The sequence below is a fragment of the Anas acuta genome, chromosome 1 (assembly GCF_963932015.1).
Source record: "Anas acuta chromosome 1, bAnaAcu1.1, whole genome shotgun sequence".
Lineage (NCBI taxonomy): Eukaryota > Metazoa > Chordata > Aves > Anseriformes > Anatidae > Anas > Anas acuta.
In genome coordinates, this window is record NC_088979.1 from 140,313,963 (window position 1) to 140,337,216 (window position 23,254).

A 23,254-nucleotide genomic window follows, 5' to 3' on the forward strand; every position below is an offset into this window, starting at 1 on the left:
CAGAGGGACTGGGTTTGCCTCGTTACTGTCCGACAGCACAGCCTGCGGCTGCCCGAGGCTGCTCCGCAGCCCCTCCAACACAGGAGAGACCCCCAGAGCTGCGAGGGGTCGGCTGCTGGCAAAGGAGGGGCTGCAGGGCACCGCCAAAGGAGCTCGGACACCGCTTACAATATTAAACGAACCTGGGCATTGTTTAGAAATTTATTAGCAATTTTAAAATAACATCATTCCTTAGATAAAAATGCAATCTTACAGGAATATACATTTGTCCCGCACAGAGATGACCCCCATAGCTCGCTCGCGGGCCATGCGCTCCAACTTTCTCCTCTGTTGACTTTAAAACGTGCGAGAGGGCAAGACGGACTCTGGCACTGATGACAGGCTTACATGACGGTTACAAACTGTACAGCATTATTTACAAAAGCATTTCTGTGGGTTCATGAAAACTAGATATAAAACTGTGGAAGGAGGTAAAGACTTGAGAGAGGAAGGGGCTCGGGTGGAGGTGCAAGGGAGGGCTGGGGCGGGCAGGGGGCGTAGGGAAGAGTGGGAGAGGAGGTTTATATCTGGACTGCTTTATACTTGAGAGAGGTCATTTTACAGCTCTGGGCAATTCAAATGAAGGCAAAACACTTATATTTATCAACAGTTATAGCTGATGATCAGAGCAGGAAATGATGCTCCAGGGCCTGAACTGAAGAGGTGCTGAGGAACCCCATCTTCCCTGAAGTCTCTGGGAAACGCAGGTGTGCAGTACCTTGCTGGGCCAGACCCGTGCCGTACAGATAAAGGCCGGACACAGCACCCCCCATGCCTTAAACAGCTTTGATCCTGCAGTGCTCAGTCGTTGGTGCGGATGTGAAGTCAGACTGAGCGAGAGATCAGCTCCTAAATTACATTTTCACTTCCAAACTTGGACCAGATTCCAACCACTTCTTGCCAGAATTCACCCAAAGCGCCTTATCCCTTGATCTACCGGTTGGCAATCGTTTGGAGGGAGACTCCATCATTCGGAATTGATTTTTAAGGCAGTTTTAAAAGTATCTCCCCCCTCTTTTTGTGTGTGATGCAGCAATGTTTGTCAGAGATATTTACAATCCCACTCCTCCTCCTCCTCTGAAAGCTTCCCACATTCAAACTGTCAAGACTGAAGAATCCTGAACCAATCACTCCTGTGAGCGATCGTGAAGCTGATGATGTTTAGGTAGTATTGGCTGCCAGTCTACCTGCTTGAGATGGGAGCGGACCGGCCTAGGATGCTTAAAATATTACAAGCATTACAGCCCGTCTGGGGAAGAACTCGCTTTTTGCCTGACTGGACAAAATGCAAAACGGAACGGAAAAACGCAGGCATTTCGCCACCTGAACAATGAGGCTAATGAACGGTGTCTGAGCTTGTGGGTCTGTCTTGAACAGGAAAATGCTTTGGAAAGGGGCTGTGTGAACACTGGCAGAAAAAAAAAAAAAAAATCTGTGGTGGGGTTTAACCACGCCTGGGCTCACCACGGCCCCGCGGGGCTCAGGGTGCAGGCCCCAGCCCCTGGACGCAAGGGCCAGGCTGCAGAGGTTACCCACACGACGTGGTGCAGGAGAACAGCGGCATGGGGGTGTGGGGGTGGGCTCCTGATCACGCCTCGCTAAGCCCTTGGTAATGCTAGAGAAGATTCCCTTATTACTTCAGCCATCGGTGCTGCTCCTCTCAATTAGCCCTTTGGAAAGGGACTTGGTTGAGTTGTCTAATTGTCCCCTGCTGCCTGAGGTCTGTGCCACCCGTGTGGGGCTGGTAGACGAGACACCAGCCCCGGGGAAGAGCTGCATCCTTCTGGACCTGCAGCTGCAGGCCGGGCAGAACACTGTAGGGTACCTCAAATGGCAGGAGATGCACAGTTAGGCAACCGAATCGAGCCCCATGCCCCTAAAGAAGGCCTGTTTTTTATGCTCAAGTGTTAACAGTTAAGTCAAGTTCCCCGTAGGGGGTAGGGGAAGAATGGAGGATTGAACTAGAACACTAAATTCTATCTCAGAAGAGCTTTTTAATATATATATATATATTTATTTATTTTTATTTTTTATTTTGTTCCCCATTCCAGTGTGATGCTACTCCTCCTAAAGCAATTGGAGCCCAGTGTGTTTTCAGTACAGGACATCTCCCTCTGCTGTGCTTCTGCCCTCACCCACCCCATCTCAGGTGCTGTAGCAGTGAGGCCACAGTGGTTTCAGCTGTCCAGAAGCAAAGTAGCAACAGAGAGCAAAGCTCAACAGAGAGCAGACTGAGAACCCATCGGAAGCCTCTTGGGCCCTGGGCTTGCTAACCCAGAATAACACTTTAAGAACTTTGCAACATTCAAAAGAAGAGAAAATAAACCCTGTGCAGCTATTTAAATTTATATTTCTTAGTCTTCTTTGGAGAAGAAAATAAATGCAAGAAAAATATAATCTTTTTTTTTTTTTTCTTTTTTTCTTTTTTTCTGGGCCTAGTTCTGTTTTCCACATTCTTTACACTGACAAAACTTCCCTGGCCACTAGTGCACTCTATCCTTGTGTTAGCAAGGTGGGAACTGGGGCTTCTGATGACCAGGCGTATTTTCCTCACACGCACTACAAATTTCATTGTCAGAACTAACAAAATCTCACCGCTACCAGAAGCCCCCGACTGGATTCTGCTTATTTCAACAACTTTGTTGAGCTCCAGCTTTCCCATCCTGTGTTTCCTCTCCCCCCCCCTGCCCCTGCCACCAAGACAGTCCCAACGGGACCGTGCGTGTATCTCAGGATGCTCAGTTCTGTCCCGGGGGGGCTGCCTCACTTCAGCTCGCCGGTTGGGGTTTCTCATCTAGACGTACGAAGCAAGGCCTCCAACTTCATCTATGGCACAGGGCAACAACCCCATGGGCTCGTGGTGCTGCCACCTCGTGCGGTTGTGTCTGTGTGCAAACGTGCATACATTTCATACAGCGATCTGAAACTATCAGGCAGAAAAGACACAGGAGCCTGGCTGAGACCCATACAACTGTTATATTGGCGTCAGTCTAAAGAAAGCAATGATACATTGCTTTGGAAATTATCAAGAAATGTAAAAAATGCATTTGCCCTTTTTTTGTTGTTGTTGTTTTCGTCATCGTTGTCATAGTCATCGGGGGCAGGGTTCTGAGTCAGAAAACAAAGCAGAAATAGATGCGATTCTGTACATGGCGCCTCTCTGGCTGTCCCTCCGTGCTGGGGTGTGGTGGGCAGGGTGAAAAACCAAGTTGGACCCCTGCAGTAGCAGCAGCAGCAGCATTGAAACCATCGTCATTCGTGTGTCCAGCTGAAAGAGGCAGATGATGCAGAAAAGGTCTGTGGATAACGAAACTCCAGCTCCGGACCGTGAGTTCCACTTCCTTCTCCATCGCATCAGCCACACAGAATAAGGAAGAAAAAAGAAATGCACCCGGTGTGGCTGGCCCAGTACTGCCTGGAATAATGAGCAGGAGTGATAAAGGGAGGAGGTTTGTTGTTTTGTAAGAAACGTCTTTAGTCTGCAGCGTACTCTTGCAAGTCAGAGATGCTCAGTGACAAACAGCAGATCATTTTCCCCGTTCTTTCCTTTCCTTCCATGCCGCTCCTCGGCCACCGGTTCCTCCACAGTACAGTGATCGAACCCACCGTCGGCTCCCAGGCACGGGGAAAGGAAGGACACTCCAGGAGCTGCACCTGCCCCCCGGCCTTCCCACCGTCCCCAGACTCCACCTCACCTACAGGAGGCAGTAGCTCTTTGCTCAGGCCTGTCACAACGTGCACGTTGGAAGTACCTCAAACGGAAAACAAAAACAAACAAGCAAACAAAAGCCACCCTCCTGGAAAGAGGAATTTGCACGGCTGGCACCAGCAATTGCTGAATTTAACACCCGTCCCTCAGACCCACAAGGCGTCGGCACGCTCAGCTAGCCCAGTTTTCCCCACTGCAGGGCCCAAGTGATCCTCCAGTGGAGCGGGGATTGTCCCCAGCCACCGCTGGCTCTCATCCCTGAGGGAGTTACAGCTTTCATGGGGAATGTGCGGGGTGTGATCCTTTCCACCCTTTTCCTTCCTTTTTTTAAGGAAAAATCCTCAAAGGTGACACGCACCATCAAACACCCAGAACACCCACTGCCTTCGCTAATCTAGATCTGTACTTTGTTCATCAGGTGGAAGAGCACCTCTGCCTCCTCCTGGAAGGGTCCGGGGGGCTTTATAGTGGAAGAAAATGAGAAAGGAGCCCTTACACTGCTTCCTTTTTCAGGCACAGCCAAGCACAGCGTTATTTCCTGCCATGCTAGCTTTGGAGCACTGCAGCACTACCAACAGTCAGAGGGATGGAAAAGAAAAGAGACAGACTGACATCAGGTGGTTGCTTTCTCCAGGGAAGTCTTGGATTAGGACTTTGATGCCGCATTGTTTAAACGGATTCATCTTTCCTTAGTTTACAAGGATTTGTTTGCGAGGTATCTTGAGCTGCTACTGGCCAGATCAAAGTAACACAGAAAAAAGCACACTGTCAAAAATACGTTTCACTATTTCTGCTTTATGACCCCAACGGAATCAAGAAATAAACCCAAGGGCATTACAAAAATAAAGTAATCAGCATATGTAACAAATGATGTTCTCACACATCTGTGAAGCTCAAGATTGGAACGAAAGTTTAGCTCTGAGTCAGATCACACCTCCTAACTCAGCATTGATCTGCAAGTTTGTGAAACAACCTGAAAAGGGAGAAAAAACAGCAGTAGTCTAGACAGAAATCAGCCGCATAAAATCTAATAATAGCTCCCTGTTTTTCAGCCTCTGCCACTGGTTAGGGCCATGCACCAGCGTGAGGAAAATCAGCAGAGGTTCACGCTTAGTGGGGGGGAAATACGTCTGGGACACGCCGTGCCATCAGATGTTTTGTGACTTGGAGCCTGGCCTGTGGGCTAGGGCCTGGGAAGAGGGAATGGGACCACAAAAAAGTCATTTCACATCTGCGTCTTGACCTGAGGTCGGCCATTTTCCTAAGCAACAATCCAGAGCTCCCTCCCTCACTTTCCCTGGGCTTTCAGTCCAGAATTAGGTAATTTTATTTTGCTAACGGTTCTGCTTTTTGCCTTTGCTTATCCCAGGATCCTGTTCTAGTCCATCAGGATGAGCTATTTAATAACAGCAATTTGAAAGCAGGCATTTTTCCCCGCTCCCTGAATTGCTGGTGCCAGCTGAACGTGCAGGATGGATCTGCCAAACGGGCTTGGGGATCTTGCCACCCTCTAGTGGGAAGAGACCTTTAGAGAGACTGAGCAATAGGAAAGAGGACAAAGCCTGAATAAAATGTCCCGGTCTCGGGAAGAAAGATTCTCTACCAGTAAAGTCATCGTGCATGTTTAAAGGGGGTGAGGAGGAAGGATAATGAACACAAGATATGCAAAATCAGTAACGTTCAACCTGTCAGTGGATTGCAGAATAGTTACTTACACCAGGTACACTTTGTTCATTGTACAAATTAAAAAAGGAAAAAAAAAATAGTACCCCTTTTCCCCAACCACACGTAGAAAAGCACTTAAAAGTTCAAAGGTAAAGCTTGGCACATTCCAAATACGAAATGATTCACTTGACATGCAGCAAAATATACAAGAAGTGATTCTGGTTTTCGTTGTCTTTTTAAACAAACTTAATTCGATTCATTATATTTGCTTGGCACAATTGCAATTCATTTTAAAAAAATATTTGAAAAATACTGAAACTGACCTGAATTCAAGTATAACGGTTTCTTCAACAGAAACATTATCAATGCAATAAAACATCACACGGAATATATCGAAGCGTAACGCCTTCTGTTTTTTTTTTTTTTTGTCCCCCCCGCCCCCGTAATTTTTTTGTCTATACAGTTTTAATGCCAACACGACTTACAATTGTATTTTTAAAATTAACATTATTGCATTGTTTTTGCATATCTTGTGGAACAGAAAATGCAAAGAGTTACTGATTCCCCTTTCAAAGCACAGACAGTGGGCTCGTTTTTGCATCCGGATGGCCCCGGGTAGGGATGTCCCACGGCCCAGGCTGGGATGCGGAGAACGGCCCGACCTTACACACGCGTGTGCACGCTCGCTCGGCACCGCTCCCACGCTCGCAGCCACTACGTGTGGCACTCAGAGGAACCCAAACCGACCACTCGGATGTGCAAGACTACATCAAGTGCATTGCCTACTGCCGTTAAATTACAAAACAACAACAAAAAAAGGAGCTGCCGCTCGCGAGCAAATCAAGTTACAAACTCCCGGTGTACATAATGGTTGGTAAAACGCAGCTATCCTTATACTTCTACCGAATGCCAATGGAGAAAGAAAAACCAAACCAAACCCAACCCAACCCGGTTTAAATAACACAAGCCGGCGGAGGGCGCGGCTTGGGAGTCCGTGCGCGGGGCGGGCGCGGGGCGTGCGAAGGAGCTGTACAGGCGTGGGGCGGCGTCCTGCCAGCCTGTGGGCAGGCGGCGGTCCTGCGGCAGGGACTGGGAAAAGGGGAGCTGCCTCTCCTCCTCCTCCTCCTCCTCCTCCTGGCTCTTCCTTCACGGCCACGTGCCGGGGATATATCCGCTCCTGCAAAGCTCTCTGACACCACCCAACTCCGCGACTCGTCCCAACAGAAATGAATGAAGAACGCTGTTCCGGTTACTCCAGGTCACGAGAACAGTGAGGCACTTCTGAAACAAACCCATTAGGAACATTGAAACAAATAAAAAACCAGCATCGCTTCCAGCCCTGGCAACTACAGGCTGCTGATATAAATCCTGCTGTCCTTGAGCTCCTCCTGACTTTTTCTACAATCCGGGCTCTGCACCTCTTCCTCTTCCTCGCCTGCACTGTCCTGCCCTGCGTCCCTGCAGTTAACAAAAGGCAAGAGGTTGCCATTGGGGCTCTGCTTGCTGTTACCATTGAGAATGTTGTCTGCTGCATTTTCCATCTCTTCTATCGTCATGTCGCAGGCGTCTGCGAGCTCCTGGGTTGTGACCTCAATGAACTTTGGATCTTGAGCAAACTGCATCAGTCCTTCCGAAATCAAGACCTTCAAAAGGAGGCGGGGAACCAGAGACAAAGATGTGTTAGCACCATGCACCACCAGCCCCTTCGCGCCCCCATCGCGTGCGCCCCTCCGTGTTATCCCTGGTGGTTCTCCTCCTCCTCCCAGCCACCCTGCAGACCCCTGCACTGAGGGGGCTTCCCCCCACGCTGCCCACATCCCTCCTGCCGCCGTGGCCTTACCGCTTCCACCAGGCTGCCGGCGCTGCCGTGAAACTGCCTGCTGCTCCCTGCGCTCTGGCTGGGGACGGTGAGGGAGACCGGCCTGGCTCTCCTCGGGCTGCTGCAGCCGGTGCTGTCGGGGAAGCCGGAGCTGCAGTGCACGGACGGGAAGCTGCTGTTGAGCTTCTCGCTGGACTCTGCCCCCTCGAGACGCAGCGTGGGGATGGCCTGCTGCGGCCAGCCGCGGCTGCAGGGCGTAGCGGGCGGCGTTGCGCACAGCCGGGAGAACGTGGTGGGGGAATGGCTTCGCTGCAGGAGGGGGCTCAGGCCGGCCACTGCTAGCGCCTGCGGACACAGGGGAGTGAGGTGAGTGAGGGACGGAATGGCAAGGTGATGGAGAAATGACCCCAGAAAGGGTCTGCTACCCCAGAAAGTATCTGCTGTAGAACCTGAATGGACACCAGATGTGAATTTTAGATGTCTGCAGTTGCTGATAACTGCAAATCCACCACTGGATTTTAAGGCATCTGCTGTTGGTGGGAGGATCAATATCTGATGACTATGCTTTAAGCCATCCACTCCTTCCCAAAATCATGCACACAGCCTCTGAGTCATCCAGCCTCCTTTGATAACATGAATTTCTCAAGATGCCCCTTACTGCACAGGGCTGATCGGATGCCTCATTCATGGCAACTGCTGCCTCATTCTGTAAGCAAAGCCATCAGAGTTGGGAGCTCATCTCACAGAGCTCACGACTGTCTGATATGAGCAAAGAAATAAAGGCACAGAAAACACAAAAGTATGTGGATGTGTTGCAGAGAATCATCTTGTTTGGGTTTGGTTGTCTCCCCCAGCTTCAGCTATCTACAAGCTCTGTGTTTAGTCTCAGCTAACTGTGCAGAGGGATACCAGCAAGCCTCTGGCCTCTTTCAGATACTTGAAAATGCTCTCTGGAGGATAAGACTTAGACAAGACTCACACTTGCCTTTTGGAGATGCTGTTTCCCTGCTGACCACAGTGGGACTGAGCTGACCAGTTGAACTAGGCAGCTAACTTTTAGATACCTGAAGTCCAGTGAAGCTCAGTCCATCTGCCACTGAAATTCTGGACAACTGCTATCAGCATGCTGTGCTAATAATTTCAGCGGCAGGTGAACAAAAGAATCAGCTGTTGGTCACCAACAGGGTTCACAAACATTTTCTCAGGAATTAGGTGTCAGACTCCTACCAAATTTCAATGATGAAGAAAGCCCTTAAAAATTCATCTATATAAGTCACACCCTGCAGGCTATGATGGCCTCAGCACATCCCTTGAACTGCTGGGACTTCAAGGAGAGCCTTAGATCTGTCAGGTAGGACAACTGAACCAGTTTTTCAGCTTGTTGGGAGAAATACATACAAGGTGTTTATCCCAAATGTAAAGTACTGAGGAGGCTGAAAGAAGCTCGTAGATATTGCTTCAAGCTTCAGCTGCATATATTTACATATCATTATGTATGAGTATTTCATGAGTATACCCCTTCAAGCTCTCCTGAGCAACTGAATCCACTGTGCTTAGCAGAGGCAACCTTTCTGCTTCGTGTCCTCATTTGAAGCAGTGTTGTAGGCTGATGATTTTATAAATGGACTGACACTGCTGGGTGTTGCCGACCAGAGGCCAGGTGCCTACTTCAGGGTAACCCTGCAGTCCAGCTTAGTGATGCTGGGGTGGGTAGGGCCCCATAACTAGGTTTGGGGCTGCACAGTGGGATGAGGAAGGGTGAAGCAGCTCCATCCTCTTTGTACAGGTTGGAAGAAGGTGAGTCTGCCAGCTGGGTGGGCTGAGAGGGTAGGAGACATGTGTCCCCTCTATCTGCACTGCTGTGGGAGGGCAGGAGGTCTCTGGAGGGCCATTAGTGCTATGGGGAGGGTGGGAAGCTGTTCACAGCCCCTGTGCCCCAATACATTCACTGCTTGTCCCTGCCACAGCTGTAGCTCCCTGTGGATCACTGCTTTCTGGAGCTTGGTCCTTACAGCATAACTGGCTGCTGCTGCTGGGAATGGAGGTGAGAAAATGCAGAGAGTCTCAGGCATGCTCATCTCTCACTCCTCCAGCTGCTATGACTTCTCACTCCTACCACTCCTGTGGCACTTTCTGCCCCTGTGCCCCTGTCCTGCCCTGCCCTGGGGAACTGCACGGAGCAGGATGCCCCATGCTGCAGGACTGGTGCTGCCACAGCACCCGTTTCTTTTATGGTGACAGTGGTGCCATCCAAATAAAAGACATAAATGTACTTTGGACTATGACAGCTGGTTAATCATCTAGATAGGTGCCAAAGCACACATTTGGTAGGCTGCTAGATGCAGTTATAAAGGGCTTAAGAGGCTGATTAATTACATGCAATCAGCTATTTTTTAAATGATTAATTGCCATTACAGGCTACCTCCAATTAATATAAAAGTAGACCCTGCACATTTTATTTATATGTGTACTACCATCAAAGCCAGTGTAATTGCACTTTGGAGTGCAATTTGAGTGGTTATTTTTATCCTATAGATAGTTTTTTATTTTGCTCTTTCATGGACATCAGGTAATGATAACTCCAAAGGACATGTCCCTGTAGCATTCTTCTGGGAACAATAAAAATCCTGAAATCAGGAGTGAGTGTGATGGCAAATACAGTTCCTAAAAATTGGACCTTTGATATGGGTGAGAAGCTATCTCAGATGGCGTCTCAAGGTTGTCTGGGATGGAATGGGAGGGCAGACAGTAGATTCTCAGTTGTGTTGCTGGGCCCTTTGATGTTGTCAATGCTTACCTGATGATGTACCAGATGTAAAGGCAGAACTGTCTTCTGCGAGACGTCTACACCCTGGTTTTTCTGTCTTTTCAGACACTCTAAGTGAAAAGATGCTCTTCGACCTGAAACACCAAACACAAACAACTGTGTCCATCACTTACACTACACTACAGGTAATCTGAGTTCAATTTCATTTGGTGCAGTCCTGCTGGAGAGACAGCAAAGATGCCCACATTTTAAGCGCTGTCTGCTTCCCCTTGACACCTTGCCTCTTCCAAAGTACTTGTATTTGCAAAACAAATGAGAGCATCATGGACTAACCGACACTATCCTCCAAGCAAGCTGCAAGATAAAGCTCTGGGTGATGATTTTTGTTTTCCTCCCTTAAAAAATGGATCTAGCAGGTACTGTGCAGCTGACTTCCCTCCTAAGCAGTGAAAGTGTTCTCAAACCTTTCTGGTTCAGGTAAATCCCTCGGTAGGGCTGATAGGGCAACCGAGGTTCTGTCACTGTGCCTGGCTGTGCCCAACATGCAGGAGGAGATATTGGGTTGCTCAGGTGACTTTAGCCTCCCACCTGCATTTGTTCTGGGCCCTTAACTGCCAGACGTACCACAGGCTGTGGTCTATACCAGGATCAGGTGGAAGTGAATTATTCATTGGTGAATGGAGGCTTGAGTATGTACAGATGTGGTGCTTTTAGAACTTTGGAAATGGAAGCAGAAAAGTAATTTAAAAAAAATAATAATTGGGAGGAGCTATTGAAATATCCACATTGTTTGCTTGGTATGAAATTAAACTTCTGTAATTATGAGAAGTGTACTCTTTATAAAGGAATTTAAAAGGACTGCAAAGTATATTTATGAAAAATTGCACAGGCTTTTCTTCTGAAGAATGGCAAATAAACACATTATTAAAGATAGAGCTGCATGGCACACTAAAATATTTTTTTCTACTTCTTGACCCCATTGACATTTTTGTAAAGTAAGAAAGAAAATTCAAATTTTGAAAATAGTAGCTATATTATTGATTTGTTGAGAATAGGGCCTCTCAGGGAATGGAGAAAGTATCTGCTACAGAGCATATATACTCAGTTGTATAAGAGCCTACATACTCAATTGTATAAGCATTTTGAAGAGGATTTAAGAGGTTTTAAGTCAAGTCTCACTTTAAACAATACACTACATAGACTGTCGCTGTTTATTTTGTAAAAATCAACACTTTATAGGATGCTTTTTCTTAAAAGAATCCTTACAGGATCCTTTTTAGCTTTTTTTCTGTAGGATTCTTTCCTTACAGGATTCTTTTTAGCTTTTCCTCCAAATGTCTCTCTCTTTTTTTTTTTTTTCCCCACGGGAAAAAGGATGAAACGTTTATCCTGATACCTTTGTAAAATCTCATAATTCATGGTTTCCACCTGAGCATACTTGCTCTCTTGAAACACTTGAAAATCTCCAGGTACGATCAGAGCAGAAAGCAAATTTGCATTGTGTTAGCTTAATCTGAAATTCACTGTTTTCCTTGTAGCAGACAAAAGAAACAACCTCTCCTTTTTCCCCGCTGAACACACACAGAACAGAACACCATATACCCAAGGCTAGTCAATACAGTGACTCCCTGGTGATTGTTTGGAGAGCCTACAGCGCTCTAATAAACTCCTCTAATCAACATGCAGCCTTAATCAAACAGATCTCACGGACTATCCAAACAACCAGGGATTATCCAAACAGCCACAGATTCATCTACTGACTGAGCATAAAGTCAGTAGAGTCACCTGCCTGATCAGGGTTGCATGTACACCATGGGATTCCTGGTTTCGTGAGCTAAATGCAGAAAGCACCAACACCCAGGCCCACACACACTGGGATTTCTCCAGCAGGATGTGAGAACTCAGTCAAGGCAGAGGAAAGCACAGCCCACATGTCACACTGGGACATTACCTAGTGCTGAGGAGCACAGAAACCCTTTCTTTGGAGAGTGTCGGGTGTCCTCTGCTTTGTTGTTTTCTGGTGGAGTAAGTTGTCTGTTTTCATCGTCTTGGTATGAAAGCCTGCAAAGGAGAGAACACAGGGATTCTAGAAAAGCAGCTCGTGTCAGACAGAATAACCCCTCTTCCAGCAGGAAAGCCAGGAAGATCATGCTATCAAACAGATGCAGCTACTGAGCTTGCTAAGGGGTCCAGGAGAAGCAACTGAGACCATGAGACAGGAGATCTGGGAACATTAGGCAGTGGAAGTGAATGTGGGGTGGGGGCTGCACATCCAGATGCATCATTCAGAGAAGCAAAATCCTAGGCAAAAGATCTCCCTTTCATTTTTTTTTCCCCTTAGGGCTGAACTGCTGCTTTATTTATTTATTTATTTATTTATTTTTCCCATTATCATCTGATATTTGAGTTGTCTGACTAAAATCTTCTGGCCTTATCCCGTAAATTGAAATTTTTGTAGAGAAATGTCACCTCTTCCCACCTCCCCCCCTTAACTCAAGAACCACCCAAACACCTTGACTAAAGCTGCAAAGCTCACATTTCAGTAGAGAGCAGACTTGGTTCACTACAGTACTCAATGTCTTCATTCAAATTTTCATCATAAGTCTCATCCTGAGACACTTCCTCTTGGCAAACAATTGCCAGCTGGCTGTCTCTGGAACTGGAGCTAATGAGCAAAAAAGACAAGTCAAAATACAGAGATGGTAAAGAAAATCTGTTATAGAGACAAGAATGACAGGCTCCATCTGTCTTGGTTTATTATAATGTTGAAGAGCTATCATAGAAAAATCAATGACTGAACAAAACTGCAGAGTTCACAAATACAAAAGCAACAACCACTGTCTGCGCCCTCTTTCAAAGGAAGTTTCTTAACAATGTTGAAAAATACTGGAAACATACATGTATTACTGTCATTTGTGACTATATGGACTCTATAAATGCACACATCACAGTGCCAACTTTCCCAAAGTTGTGAACTTGAGGTAAAATCTAAGATGGGTTCTTAGAAATGCATCTGTTTTTTCTTGTTGCAAAAGCCTTGGTTACAGATTTCAAAGAGAAGCTTCCACGACACTGATAGTACCCTCTCAGCTCTGTGTAGCACGGCCTCTGCCTCCCAAATCCTTTATTTTGCATCATCTTTCCCTTCTGTTTCCTGTTCATGCTCTCATTCCTGTTCATTCCTTTCTGTACTTTCCACCTTTGGTCCCTTTTTTCTCATCAATAACTGAAGGGTGCTTCTGCTTCATGCAGCAGGATCTGTTCAAGCTCTTAGGCGTGACAGCCCTTATTTCCCTGCTTGCCTTCTCCTTGTCCTTCTGGTTCAAGTCTCAGCCCTCAGAATTCACTTCATTCTGAGTCTGTTTTCTGAGAAGTAAAGTAAAAACTGAAGGTAGCATGAATCTTTGAAATACTGACATAGAGATATTAGAGTCAGTTTGCTACTTGCATTCACAGAAGAAAGCAGTGTGACAGAGATTTTTTTAATGTTTTTAAATCTTTCAGGGACTTGATAGGAAACATTATTTTCTCATTTGTTTCAGGCATAAAGCACCAGGAGAAGTGTGTATATGCATAGTACAAAACAATCTGAAGGACAGTGCTGGAGTGACCTTCCTGCTGAGATGGGAGACCAGTGAAACTGCTAAGCTGCAAGGTGGAGAACTCACTACATGGCAGCTCCCCCTTTTCAACAATCTGCGTTTAGCCAAAACATTTTTTTTTTGTAAGCATGCCAGGGTATACTGCTCTGCACTGTGACCAGAGAGTGCCTAGATGTGTGAGCCCAGATAGGAACTCTAAAAAAACCTCCACAAATCAAGAAACCAGCTAGAAACAGTCTGTGCATTGCTATCTGCCAATGGGCAGAAAAGCCCTAATTTGGGAGCATGTCCTGGAGATGTCACGGCAATCATTAAAACTCTTTTCCAGCTTACTGACACCAAAAAGAAGAGCTTATCTTCAGCATAAATCAGGACTTGGTCTTTCAATGGGACGAACAATGGGTTTACACCCAGAGAGTGTTAGAGCAGGAGAGAGAACACATACCGTCCCAGTGTTTCGTAGTAATGCGTCCTAATTCGAGGAAGGTGCCCAAGGAAGCAAGGAGAGAAAAGAACACCATGTTAACAGTGTCACAACAGCACGAATCAGCATGTGGGGGACAGATGATAACACAGTGTGTTATCAGCAATTCCTGTGGCCTCCCTAAGGATGGCAGGAAATAAAAAAGCTATTGGTTTGTTTACTGGGTAATATGTACTGCACCCACTGAATTTCCTCCGTCTAACTGCCATATTCTATCCTATCCTGGAGCAGCATTTCTCCACCTTTTCACATTGCTCACTGTCTCCATTGAAAATAAATTTCCAGCTCAATCCTGCTTTTACTGAAAGTGTTAGAAAACATCGCACTGATAAAAGAGATATTCCTCTTGTATTAGTCACCTATGTGCAGACAGCCTGAAGGATGCCAAGAGAAGGGGATTTTCTTTGCTTTACGTGGTATTGCATGTCTGAAAGCCTTGCCCCCCTTCTCCCAGAAAGCCTTATGTGACCTCCTTATGGATGTGACGCACTAACTGAAAAACGCTGACTTCCACAGAACTCTCAGCTGGGCTCTTAAGAGATGAAATGCAGTTGCTTTCCCTTTCAGTTTCCCGTTCCAGTTGATAAAACCCGTGGTTAAGAGAGGGTAAATAAAGCTCCCTTTAGCCCTTATAAAGGTTTCTTAATGACAAAGCCCAAAGAAATCATGTATGCTGGTCTGTGAGGGTGCTGCTTCTTTGCAGTGGAGGCATATCTGCCACACCGTGGGCTTTGGCACAAGTGGAGAACCAAAAGGCTCGGTCCAGGCTGCAGGCAGGGCAATATCTGGTGGGTGACTTTAGCTAGGCAGCAGTGCTTCGGTGTTTGCATGCACGTTCCCCTCCCTGGTCCCTCAGCCCACGCCCTGCTGTGCAGCTTACCTTTTGGAAGGTAGTTTCCAAGGAGCTTCCTGCACACGGATGGTGGGTGACAATGGGGCCCCATGGCCTTCCACTGTGCTGATGGTGCTGGGGTAGCTGGGCGGGCTGGGGAAGCGGCACAGGGCAGTGTTGTTGGCATTGTTGATGTTGGCATTGGAGCCTGAAGATGAGTAGCTGCTGGGAGTGAAGGCGGAGTCCACCAGCTTCTCGTGAGATGGAGACTCGGTGTCTCCCTGGTTGTTGCCGGACTTATTGATGTGCAGAGGTCGCTGGGTGGTGAATGTCTGGGGGAATGCACTCCTGCCATCACTTTGGTAGTAGCTGACATGGTTTCCAAACAGGCCTCCAGCTCTCTGTCAGAGAAACACAAACAATTTTTTCCCTTTGTCAGTAAAAAGGTATGTGTGGTGTTCCCTGTCGAGACTGTTGAGGGAAAGAAAATGTGAGAAACAAAAGTGTGCACTACGGACTGGTGCTCTCTCTGCCAGAAAATGCAGTGCATAGACTTCTCTGTCAGAGAGACCGGGTACAGGCAGGCTGTGAAAGCTTCATCTTTCTAAGACATTTCAAAGGACTGGCCTTAAAGAAATGAACAAGTGGATAGGTGAGACAAAGATGTCCAAATACCACCAGTCCTGGGAGGGTATGACTGGGTAAGGTGGCAAGAACTAGGTTACTGCTCTCTGGTATTCACAGTGCAGTTGCAAAACAATATCTTGACATAAGAAGGAATTTGAGAAGGGCACCAGAAACTATTAATCACCTGGAGGAACAAATGAAGAAAGATTTAATGAGCCAGTTATCTAGTTTTTGGATGATGAGTTATGAGAGGGACAGACAGCATCTTTCTGTAAATGATTTGAAGGAGAGAAATGCCAAAGGAGAAGAAATATTACCAGAGGATACAATTAGAAGGAACAGGAATGAAATAAGAAAGGGAAGATTTAGGCAATTGCCCTGGAAATTTCCTCCAGGACCACAGGGTCTCTATTGGGCTCTGGGGTACATTTTGAAAGGACACTACTTGTGCCACTGAAAGAAGAACTCAATAAAAAACTGAAGTCTGCCTGGCTGATGCTCTGTGGACTGGAAGATGGCTTAACTGTGCAGTTCTTCTGACCCTTTGGCCGTTGTCATTATGATTTTGTTTAGGTTTAATACAGGGCAAACATCCATTGAGAAGAAAATGGGATAAAAGTAATTTCTCAGGATCTGGCACCCTGACTCCACCAGTCTGTTTCCCAGTAGGGTCTACAAAAAAAAGGAGCAGCCAGCTGAAATGCAGAGTGCATACAAAAAACACAGCACTCTTTGAGCTAAGATACCAATCTAGCCTCAGTTTGTAAATTTGTTCCGCACCTACCCGGAAAATATCATCTTCAGAGGCAGCAGAAACAGCTTCTTTCATGGCCTTGTCTAGCTCTTCTTCAGCTGTCAGGTCTCCTGAGATCGCCCTTCGGATCTCTGGGCCGATGTCGTGAAGTGTGCGCAAACCAGCCTGCAAAACAGCAAACTGTAGAGCTTCATATCTCCGAGTGGTTATGTGAGAAACAAAAGCGATGTTAATCTGCTAAGAACAGTGGGGCCTTTCTACTTAATATAGCATCCCCAGCTCCTAGAAAAATACTAACAAATTCTGCTCTTTCATCTCCAGCTTAGAGAGGGAGAAACTCTTAGTAATCCAACCCAGGAATGCTCACTGCTAGTCCCTCGGCTTCTTCAAAGCAGGTCACAGCCATAAATCCACGGGCCTGACCGTGCAAGTCTGCATGCTTTGGACTTTGGGTTCTCAGATCCACTACCAGAAGCCCTAGAGCAGCCACAGTTCCCGCTGAACAATGTACTCAGCACCTCTAAAAAATATGTTCTTTTTAATCAGCATCTTAAATACATATTTCATAGCTAAACTTCTGGCATCTGGATCTGGACAGTCCTCAAACCCCTCACTGACTGGAATCCACTCCAGGGAGGTATTCTGTGGGTATGTGGAGACCTCAGCCTGTATTTAGGCCTGTGTCACAACACTTCTTGGCTTGCTGCAAGTCCAGAGTCACCCTTCTTCCTTACTCTACAGCTGAAGGACAGAAATGGCACAGTCCTACAGCCAGGGGGGATTTCTTATTCTTTCACACAGCCTGGCAGTCCACCAGTGAACCTGTAGCCCAGTGATGAACATATCCCAGGCACTGGATGGCCTTGGCATCCAGGTATGCTTCTTGCTTTGTAACTGATTTTGCCTCCTGGCAACATGCTCTCTCTGGTCCTGTTATAATGACTCCTTCAGAAAGGGTCAAATGAATGTAGTAATAAAAAAAAATGTCTGCTGGACACTTCATAGCAGCCCTCCAAAAGAAAGCCAAATTTCAAACAGCACCAGTGGACTGATAAACAGCGACTACACCTCACGTGTGCCTTCCACCTACAGAGCTACGGGATGAGGCCCGTGGTAGATAAACACCTATCCAAAAGGACTGATATGGTAATTTAAAGAGTCTACAAGCTCCTTTCTAGTGAGGGTAGCCCATGGCAGCCCCCAGAATGGCTGAGAGGGAAGTGGGGTCAAATGCCTCAACCGTACCACCCCTGCCCATCCTGTGCCCATCTGTCACCTGTAAGGAGAGGGCGTTGCGCTGGGAGGGCTTGCCCACCAGGCCCTGTTCTTTGCGTTTCTTGAACTTCCTGAAATATTCTTGAATCAGGAAAGTAGCGTAGAACTTCCCGACGGTCACCTCGTCGTCTGGAAAGGGGTAACAAAAACAAAACAAAACAAAACCATCACACAACAAAACTAATAAGCAAAGGGTTTTAAGCAGTGTGTTTGCTAATGTGAGACTTGCAACTCAAGGCAGAAACCCTAGGCACCACAGTACTTCTCTGCTTTTTATGGCTTCAGTACGCAGGGCTGAATAAAGGAAGGGATTGCTCCACGGCCAGAGCTTGCTGTAAGTAGTCAGGAGGTGAGGTCCACCTGGCATTTGGATAGACTGGCTCTGCTGGCAGAGAACACCTATAGCTATGCACCTCTGGATGCGCTTTGGTTTTGGCAAAGTGCCTCCATGCCTCTAAGCTTTGCAGCCTCTGGTGCTGGTTTGCTCCTGTGGTCTTGCTCTAGCAGTAGCCTCCCAGTCTGGGTCAATGCATGCTGCATTCTCTTGTGACAGCCTCAGGTAATGCATACTCCTAATCTGATCTCACTATCAGCACCTGACTGACCATCCATCCCAGACCTGATCTGGCCCTTCTCTGCACTGAAATTCTGTCTGGTTGTGTCTAGCATGGGTGTGAGAGGACCACAGTGATCACCTCTCCCCAGAAGTGCAGTTATTGCTCAGTCCTTGCTATATTCTCACTCAATACAAACTGTTGATGAGCCAAAATGTGCACTCAGCTTTTATACAGGTAACTCTCCTCACTCCTCCAAACCCGCTGTAAATTGTATTAGATATTGTCCTCTGACTTCAGAGGAGGCTGAGCAAGGTTTCAAGATCTGGCTGCGGCTGTTAACTAGCTGCCAAGTGCTGTTTCATGCAACAGTCCCTGGAGCCACCTGGAAGGTCAGTGAAGGTCCCACTAGATGCCCATGCATCTGGGCTTCTAAGCAGCCTAGCAGAGAAGGAGCCTGCAGGCCTGGTAATTACAGCCCACCAGGGACACTGCGTAGAAATCTACTACAATCAGACAAGGGACAACCCTCAGCCAGTCTGAACTGGTGTAACTAGTTGCCAGACAGTATCTTACAAAATTTCTACTTCGACAAGTAGAAGGCAGTTATGTGAGTAAAAAAGGAGTTATATGCCATATATGCCCAACAAGGCACTAGGTAGTGTCCAAGGGAACAAATCCTACAGCTGAAGTGGGGTGAGATCTAGGAATGAAGATCTCTCACTCCTATTTAAACACCTTTTCTTCCTCCCCTGATTTTTCAGCAGTAAGAACACGATATACATGTTTGTACAGGCAAAACCAGATCTCAGCCTGATGAAACGTCCAGACAGGCAAACAGGTAGTAACAGCTTGTGGAAGAAAGCCTGTCCCCTGTACTCCATTTGATGTTCACGAGGTGCAGTAGGACATGTCAGGTGGGGAAAAGACAGACATTCACAGACTGGGACAGGATCCTGCACTCACCACCTGCGGGGGGCACCACCTGGTCCAGCAGCTTCATGCTGGTGCGCTTCCAGATTTTCTTAATTATTGCTCTAAGCTCTTCATTGGCTTGCTCCAGGTTACCTGCAGGGTGAAAATCATCAGAGACAGGAATTAAGCCAGAGCCTGTAGAGGAGCAATTTCGCATGTCTAGCATGGCAATCTCAGGAGGAAATACCAGGGCTTTTGCAGTAGTGGAAAGTTTTGGGCAAACAGGCACTCAGACCATTGCTGAAGTCCCCTCATAAAGACAGTGACTAAATATGCACAGTCATCTCAGAGTAGGAAGGCGACTGTGTTACTGTTTGTCTCCAGAAGCCAGAAACTAGGCAACTACAATGCTCCTTTGTCCTGAAAAATGAAAGTCTCTTTCAGTACTTACGCTTTCTAATTGAGATCCAGCGAAGGTTAAATATGATGAGAACAGAGGTCAGTTAATGGAAAAATACTGCTTGGGGAACAGAAATAATTGTTGGCAAAGATGCAGCTAGAAATCTAAAGACCTGGGAATTACCTGTTGCAATCCCTGCATCCCAGCATACATCAACCTCTTCACAGGGTACCAAGAGACTTCCTTGGAGAAAGTCTGCACAGTGCTCTGAGAAGACATGCCAGGCACGTGCAGAGCTTTCACCCTCTTACACGGAGGGCTGTCCCAGGACATTTATGTTTAGTCTCTCAAGAACAGCATAGGCTATAACAAGCCTTACACATAACCATCTGAACTTAGACATTACGTGTTCTTCTGTGGGGCTCTAAGTTATTGAGTTATTTATTAATTAAGCCACTCCCTTTGAGAGCGAATGACTGAAACAGATTCAGTTTATATTCTTTCTTTCTAGGTACATTTCTTCTCAAACTAGTCACCTTTGATTTATTGATTTATGTACATGCAAACCCCTTATACTTGAAGCTCTCTTCTCTCTGGGTGTACTACACCATTATCTTCTCCCTCCAAAGGTGCTGTTCCTCCAACTTTTCTTATTGCTCCCCAAGCACTAAGGCTCCTAAATATGTTGCACAGAGCTCTGCATGACAGTAGCTCTCTTAATATGATGCAGTGAAGACAGTGACATTAAATAACTTGCTGAGAATGAAACAGCTGGAAAGCATCAGAGGCAGAAATATGACTCAGGAGGGTGCATTCCAAACTCCTGCCCTAACCACTTACAAGATCCTGCAGAGGAAAGAAAGCAAGCAGTTTGAGGCTTCCCAGGAAGGTTGATGATTTCCCAGAAGTTCACTGGCAATGACTTTGAGAATTTGAGGCTAAGACAAACAAGAAAATCTAGTCTTTTTTGGGTCTCTGTTTCATAGGACACAAGATGTTCTACAGGGGTTGCAGTGGGCTTTCTTTCCCAGGAGAGCCTCTTTGGCTCTGAAAAAGAATTTTAGTGAGGTGTGGCCTTCTAGTCTAAGCTCTTTTGCCTTCCAGGAACTGGAAGATCGGTGGTGACAGTGGCAAAAAATCCACCCAACTCTGGAACCAATTTGCACAGGGGGAAGCTTCTTTGCCCCTCTTACTTCCCGTGATTGCCATTTCAAAGAATGTTGGTCTAAAACATTTAACTTGAAGATCATCATAAAGAACATGATTAATAATCTGAGATGATACCATGAGAAACATCAGCTTTCTAGATAATACCCAGCTAGAAACACTGTTCTCTTCCTAGAATATATTATTCCTCCAAACATCTTTACATTGTTTTTTGTACCATGTGCTGCATGTTAATAACTGGTATCATTTTACACAAAATGTCCTTATTGTTGCATTCCAGCTCAACACACTTTGGTGTGAACATCACTCAGCTACCCGTGCACTCAACAAGCTTGTTACCTTCTGTCTTGATCCTCAGTGCTGTTCTGACCAACGCAAAGAGAGTGGCATTGAACATCACAGTCCCATCACTGTTCAGTGGCATATTCATGGAGACAAGGCGCTGTGGAGTAAGGAGGAGAAAGACAACAATCACACTTCATCAAGGACTCAATTTTGTTCTTCCTTAACTCATGACGTTCTCCAGACCTGCCACCCCTTTCACTTCAGCATTTGTGACCTGTGGGTTTGGTTACACAACTTTAAGAGTACTTCTCATATCCATAATTTGTCCCAGCTACGGTGAGAGATTGCCCTGGGGTCTCTCTCCTACTGGTATATACTCTTTCCCTCAATGTGCCTATCACTTTCTAGCCTTTGTTTTCCTTGTTACCAGTAGGCACTTGACCAAACTGATTTTTCATACCTCACAAGGCACCTGCAGGCTCATTTGCACTAAATATGTGACTGCTGCAAATATATATAGAGTCAGAATCTTTCACTGAAAAAGGGGGTAGCCTTGAACAAAGGAGATTGGCTGTTATGCTTTATCCAACTATTTCCCCTCTCCCTTTTAATATAGGGCTGTGTCCACCTTGCAGTAATTCTGTAAAGCCACATAGGACAGAGAGTGGGTGCTCAGTAGTGTTGCAACTGCAGGGTGAACTTCATTGAGACCAAGGACATACACCTGAGGCAAGGTGTAGTCATTACCAGATCTTACATCCTTACTTCTGTCTCAGGAGGTGAGAGACACCAGGGACTTGGTTTGCGCTTTTATGCATTATGGGGCTGATTTTGCCTGAGCTCTGTCTAATGCCACTTTCACGCAATGGGCCTGGTTCAGTACTAAAGTGGGGAAAGGATGTCATCCCCCATCACTATCATTGCTTTCATAGACTGTGGGGTTTGAACCAGGCTGAGACAACAGACAATTGCCAGACAGCAGACTGAAAGGCATGGGCAGTAGGCCACAAAAGTCACATACTTCTGTGTATACACCCCGGCCTTTGTGTTTTGCTCTGAGTTTGATAAAACAACTACATGAGTCACATACAAACTCTGGGACTTGTGAGGAGGTGAAGAAAGAACTTCAAAGCAAGGAAGTGTAAAGGTTATAAGCATATCATTATTCACTAGAGAGTCTTTTTCAAAGCTGGAGTCTCACAACAGAAGACATAAGCGAGACGTTTTCACGGAAAATGTGTACTTGTTCTTCCTGTATTTTAATATTGTGCTCACACTAGGATTTTTTTGTGTGCACTATTTAGTCAAAAGAAAATCTTAGAGATATATTTGCTTGCCCTGTTATTTCTGTCCACCCTGCTTTGTCTTGGTGTGTATGTTTGAGACCAAACCACAACTGCTTGTGACTCCCAGCCTTCCCCGAGCCGCAGCGTGCCTTACTTTGCAAGCCACTCGGTGGGGGCAGAGCTTCCCAAAGCCCAGGGGGGGCTGAATGCGCCGGAGCAGTGTCACCACGTCCAAGTGCTTGATCCGTCCCCTAAGGAAGAAAGCACAGTGAGTGTTGCATCCTTACTGCCGGGCGACCTGTTGATCCCTCTGCAGAATGCAGTGCTAGAAGTCTCACTTAGATCTTCCCAGGCCTGCCACTCCCTGTAACCTGGACATAGCTGAGAGGGCATTTCAGAACTCTTATGCTTGGTGCATTCCTCAGGATTTGCCCTATACTCACATAACTCACTAGCTCAGTACAGAAATCACAGCTGTCTGTGATTCACAAGTCAATACATGCAAGAATTGACATTGGAGTTTTGAATGCATTTGTGCAGTTCCCTCTGCACAAATGGACACTTTGGCGTTGTCCCCCCACCACTGACATTCTAAAAATCTATGCTTGTTTGCCTGTTGGCCACAGGGCTATGGCAGTTACAGAGGTACAAGGGGTCTTTTTTTTTTTTTTTTTTTTTTTTGGTCCTGGCAATTTCTCTCCCATACACATAGCCCTGAGCCACTGTCTTCTGATACTTGTTTATGTTTTGGGCTGTCACTGGAGCCAGTACAAAATAAAGTCCTGAAGCTTCTCAGCTGAGACAGCAGCAGTTGGATTTCTTTTAAATTTTGTAAATGTTATCTCAAAAGAAGAATTCTCTCATGGAGGGAGGAGGGGGTTCAACCATGGGACACTGGTGGGGAAGAGAAAAAAGGAGCACATTTATAGATGGGAAGTAACAGAATGTCATCTGGAGAGAGGGGTTATCTATGATATGGTTTCAGCCACTGCAGTCTTGCCTTCAAACCAACACAAATAGTAGCATCTGTTTTGTTATTTAACAGTGTATTTATTAGAATGCTGTGCTTGCTCC

At 46.4% G+C, this 23,254-nt stretch overlaps 1 protein-coding gene across 49 annotated transcripts in view; it reads right to left on the bottom strand.

Moving 5' to 3' along the window:
- Positions 1 to 187: 187 nt before the first annotated feature.
- Positions 188 to 23,254, bottom strand: part of CACNA1C (calcium voltage-gated channel subunit alpha1 C) — a 475,965-nt gene continuing 452,898 nt past the window's right edge. For 24 of the 49 annotated variants that reach the window (XM_068660757.1, XM_068660741.1, XM_068660606.1 and 21 more), the window contains 12 exons: positions 22,335 to 22,431; positions 20,949 to 21,051; positions 19,094 to 19,195; positions 17,575 to 17,702; positions 16,329 to 16,478; positions 14,966 to 15,318; positions 14,047 to 14,073; positions 12,536 to 12,664; positions 11,951 to 12,060; positions 10,030 to 10,133; positions 7,254 to 7,577; positions 188 to 7,056 (listed from right to left, as the gene is read on the bottom strand). In XM_068660757.1, coding sequence (XP_068516858.1) covers positions 6,760 to 7,056; positions 7,254 to 7,577; positions 10,030 to 10,133; positions 11,951 to 12,060; positions 12,536 to 12,664; positions 14,047 to 14,073; positions 14,966 to 15,318; positions 16,329 to 16,478; positions 17,575 to 17,702; positions 19,094 to 19,195; positions 20,949 to 21,051; positions 22,335 to 22,431 — 1,924 coding nt within the window. In that variant the 3' untranslated portion in view covers positions 188 to 6,759. The remainder of the gene's footprint in view (positions 7,057 to 7,253; positions 7,578 to 10,029; positions 10,134 to 11,950; positions 12,061 to 12,535; positions 12,665 to 14,046; positions 14,074 to 14,965; positions 15,319 to 16,328; positions 16,479 to 17,574; positions 17,703 to 19,093; positions 19,196 to 20,948; positions 21,052 to 22,334; positions 22,432 to 23,254) is intronic. The other 25 variants (XM_068660882.1, XM_068660872.1, XM_068660952.1 and 22 more) reach the window with 5 other exon arrangements.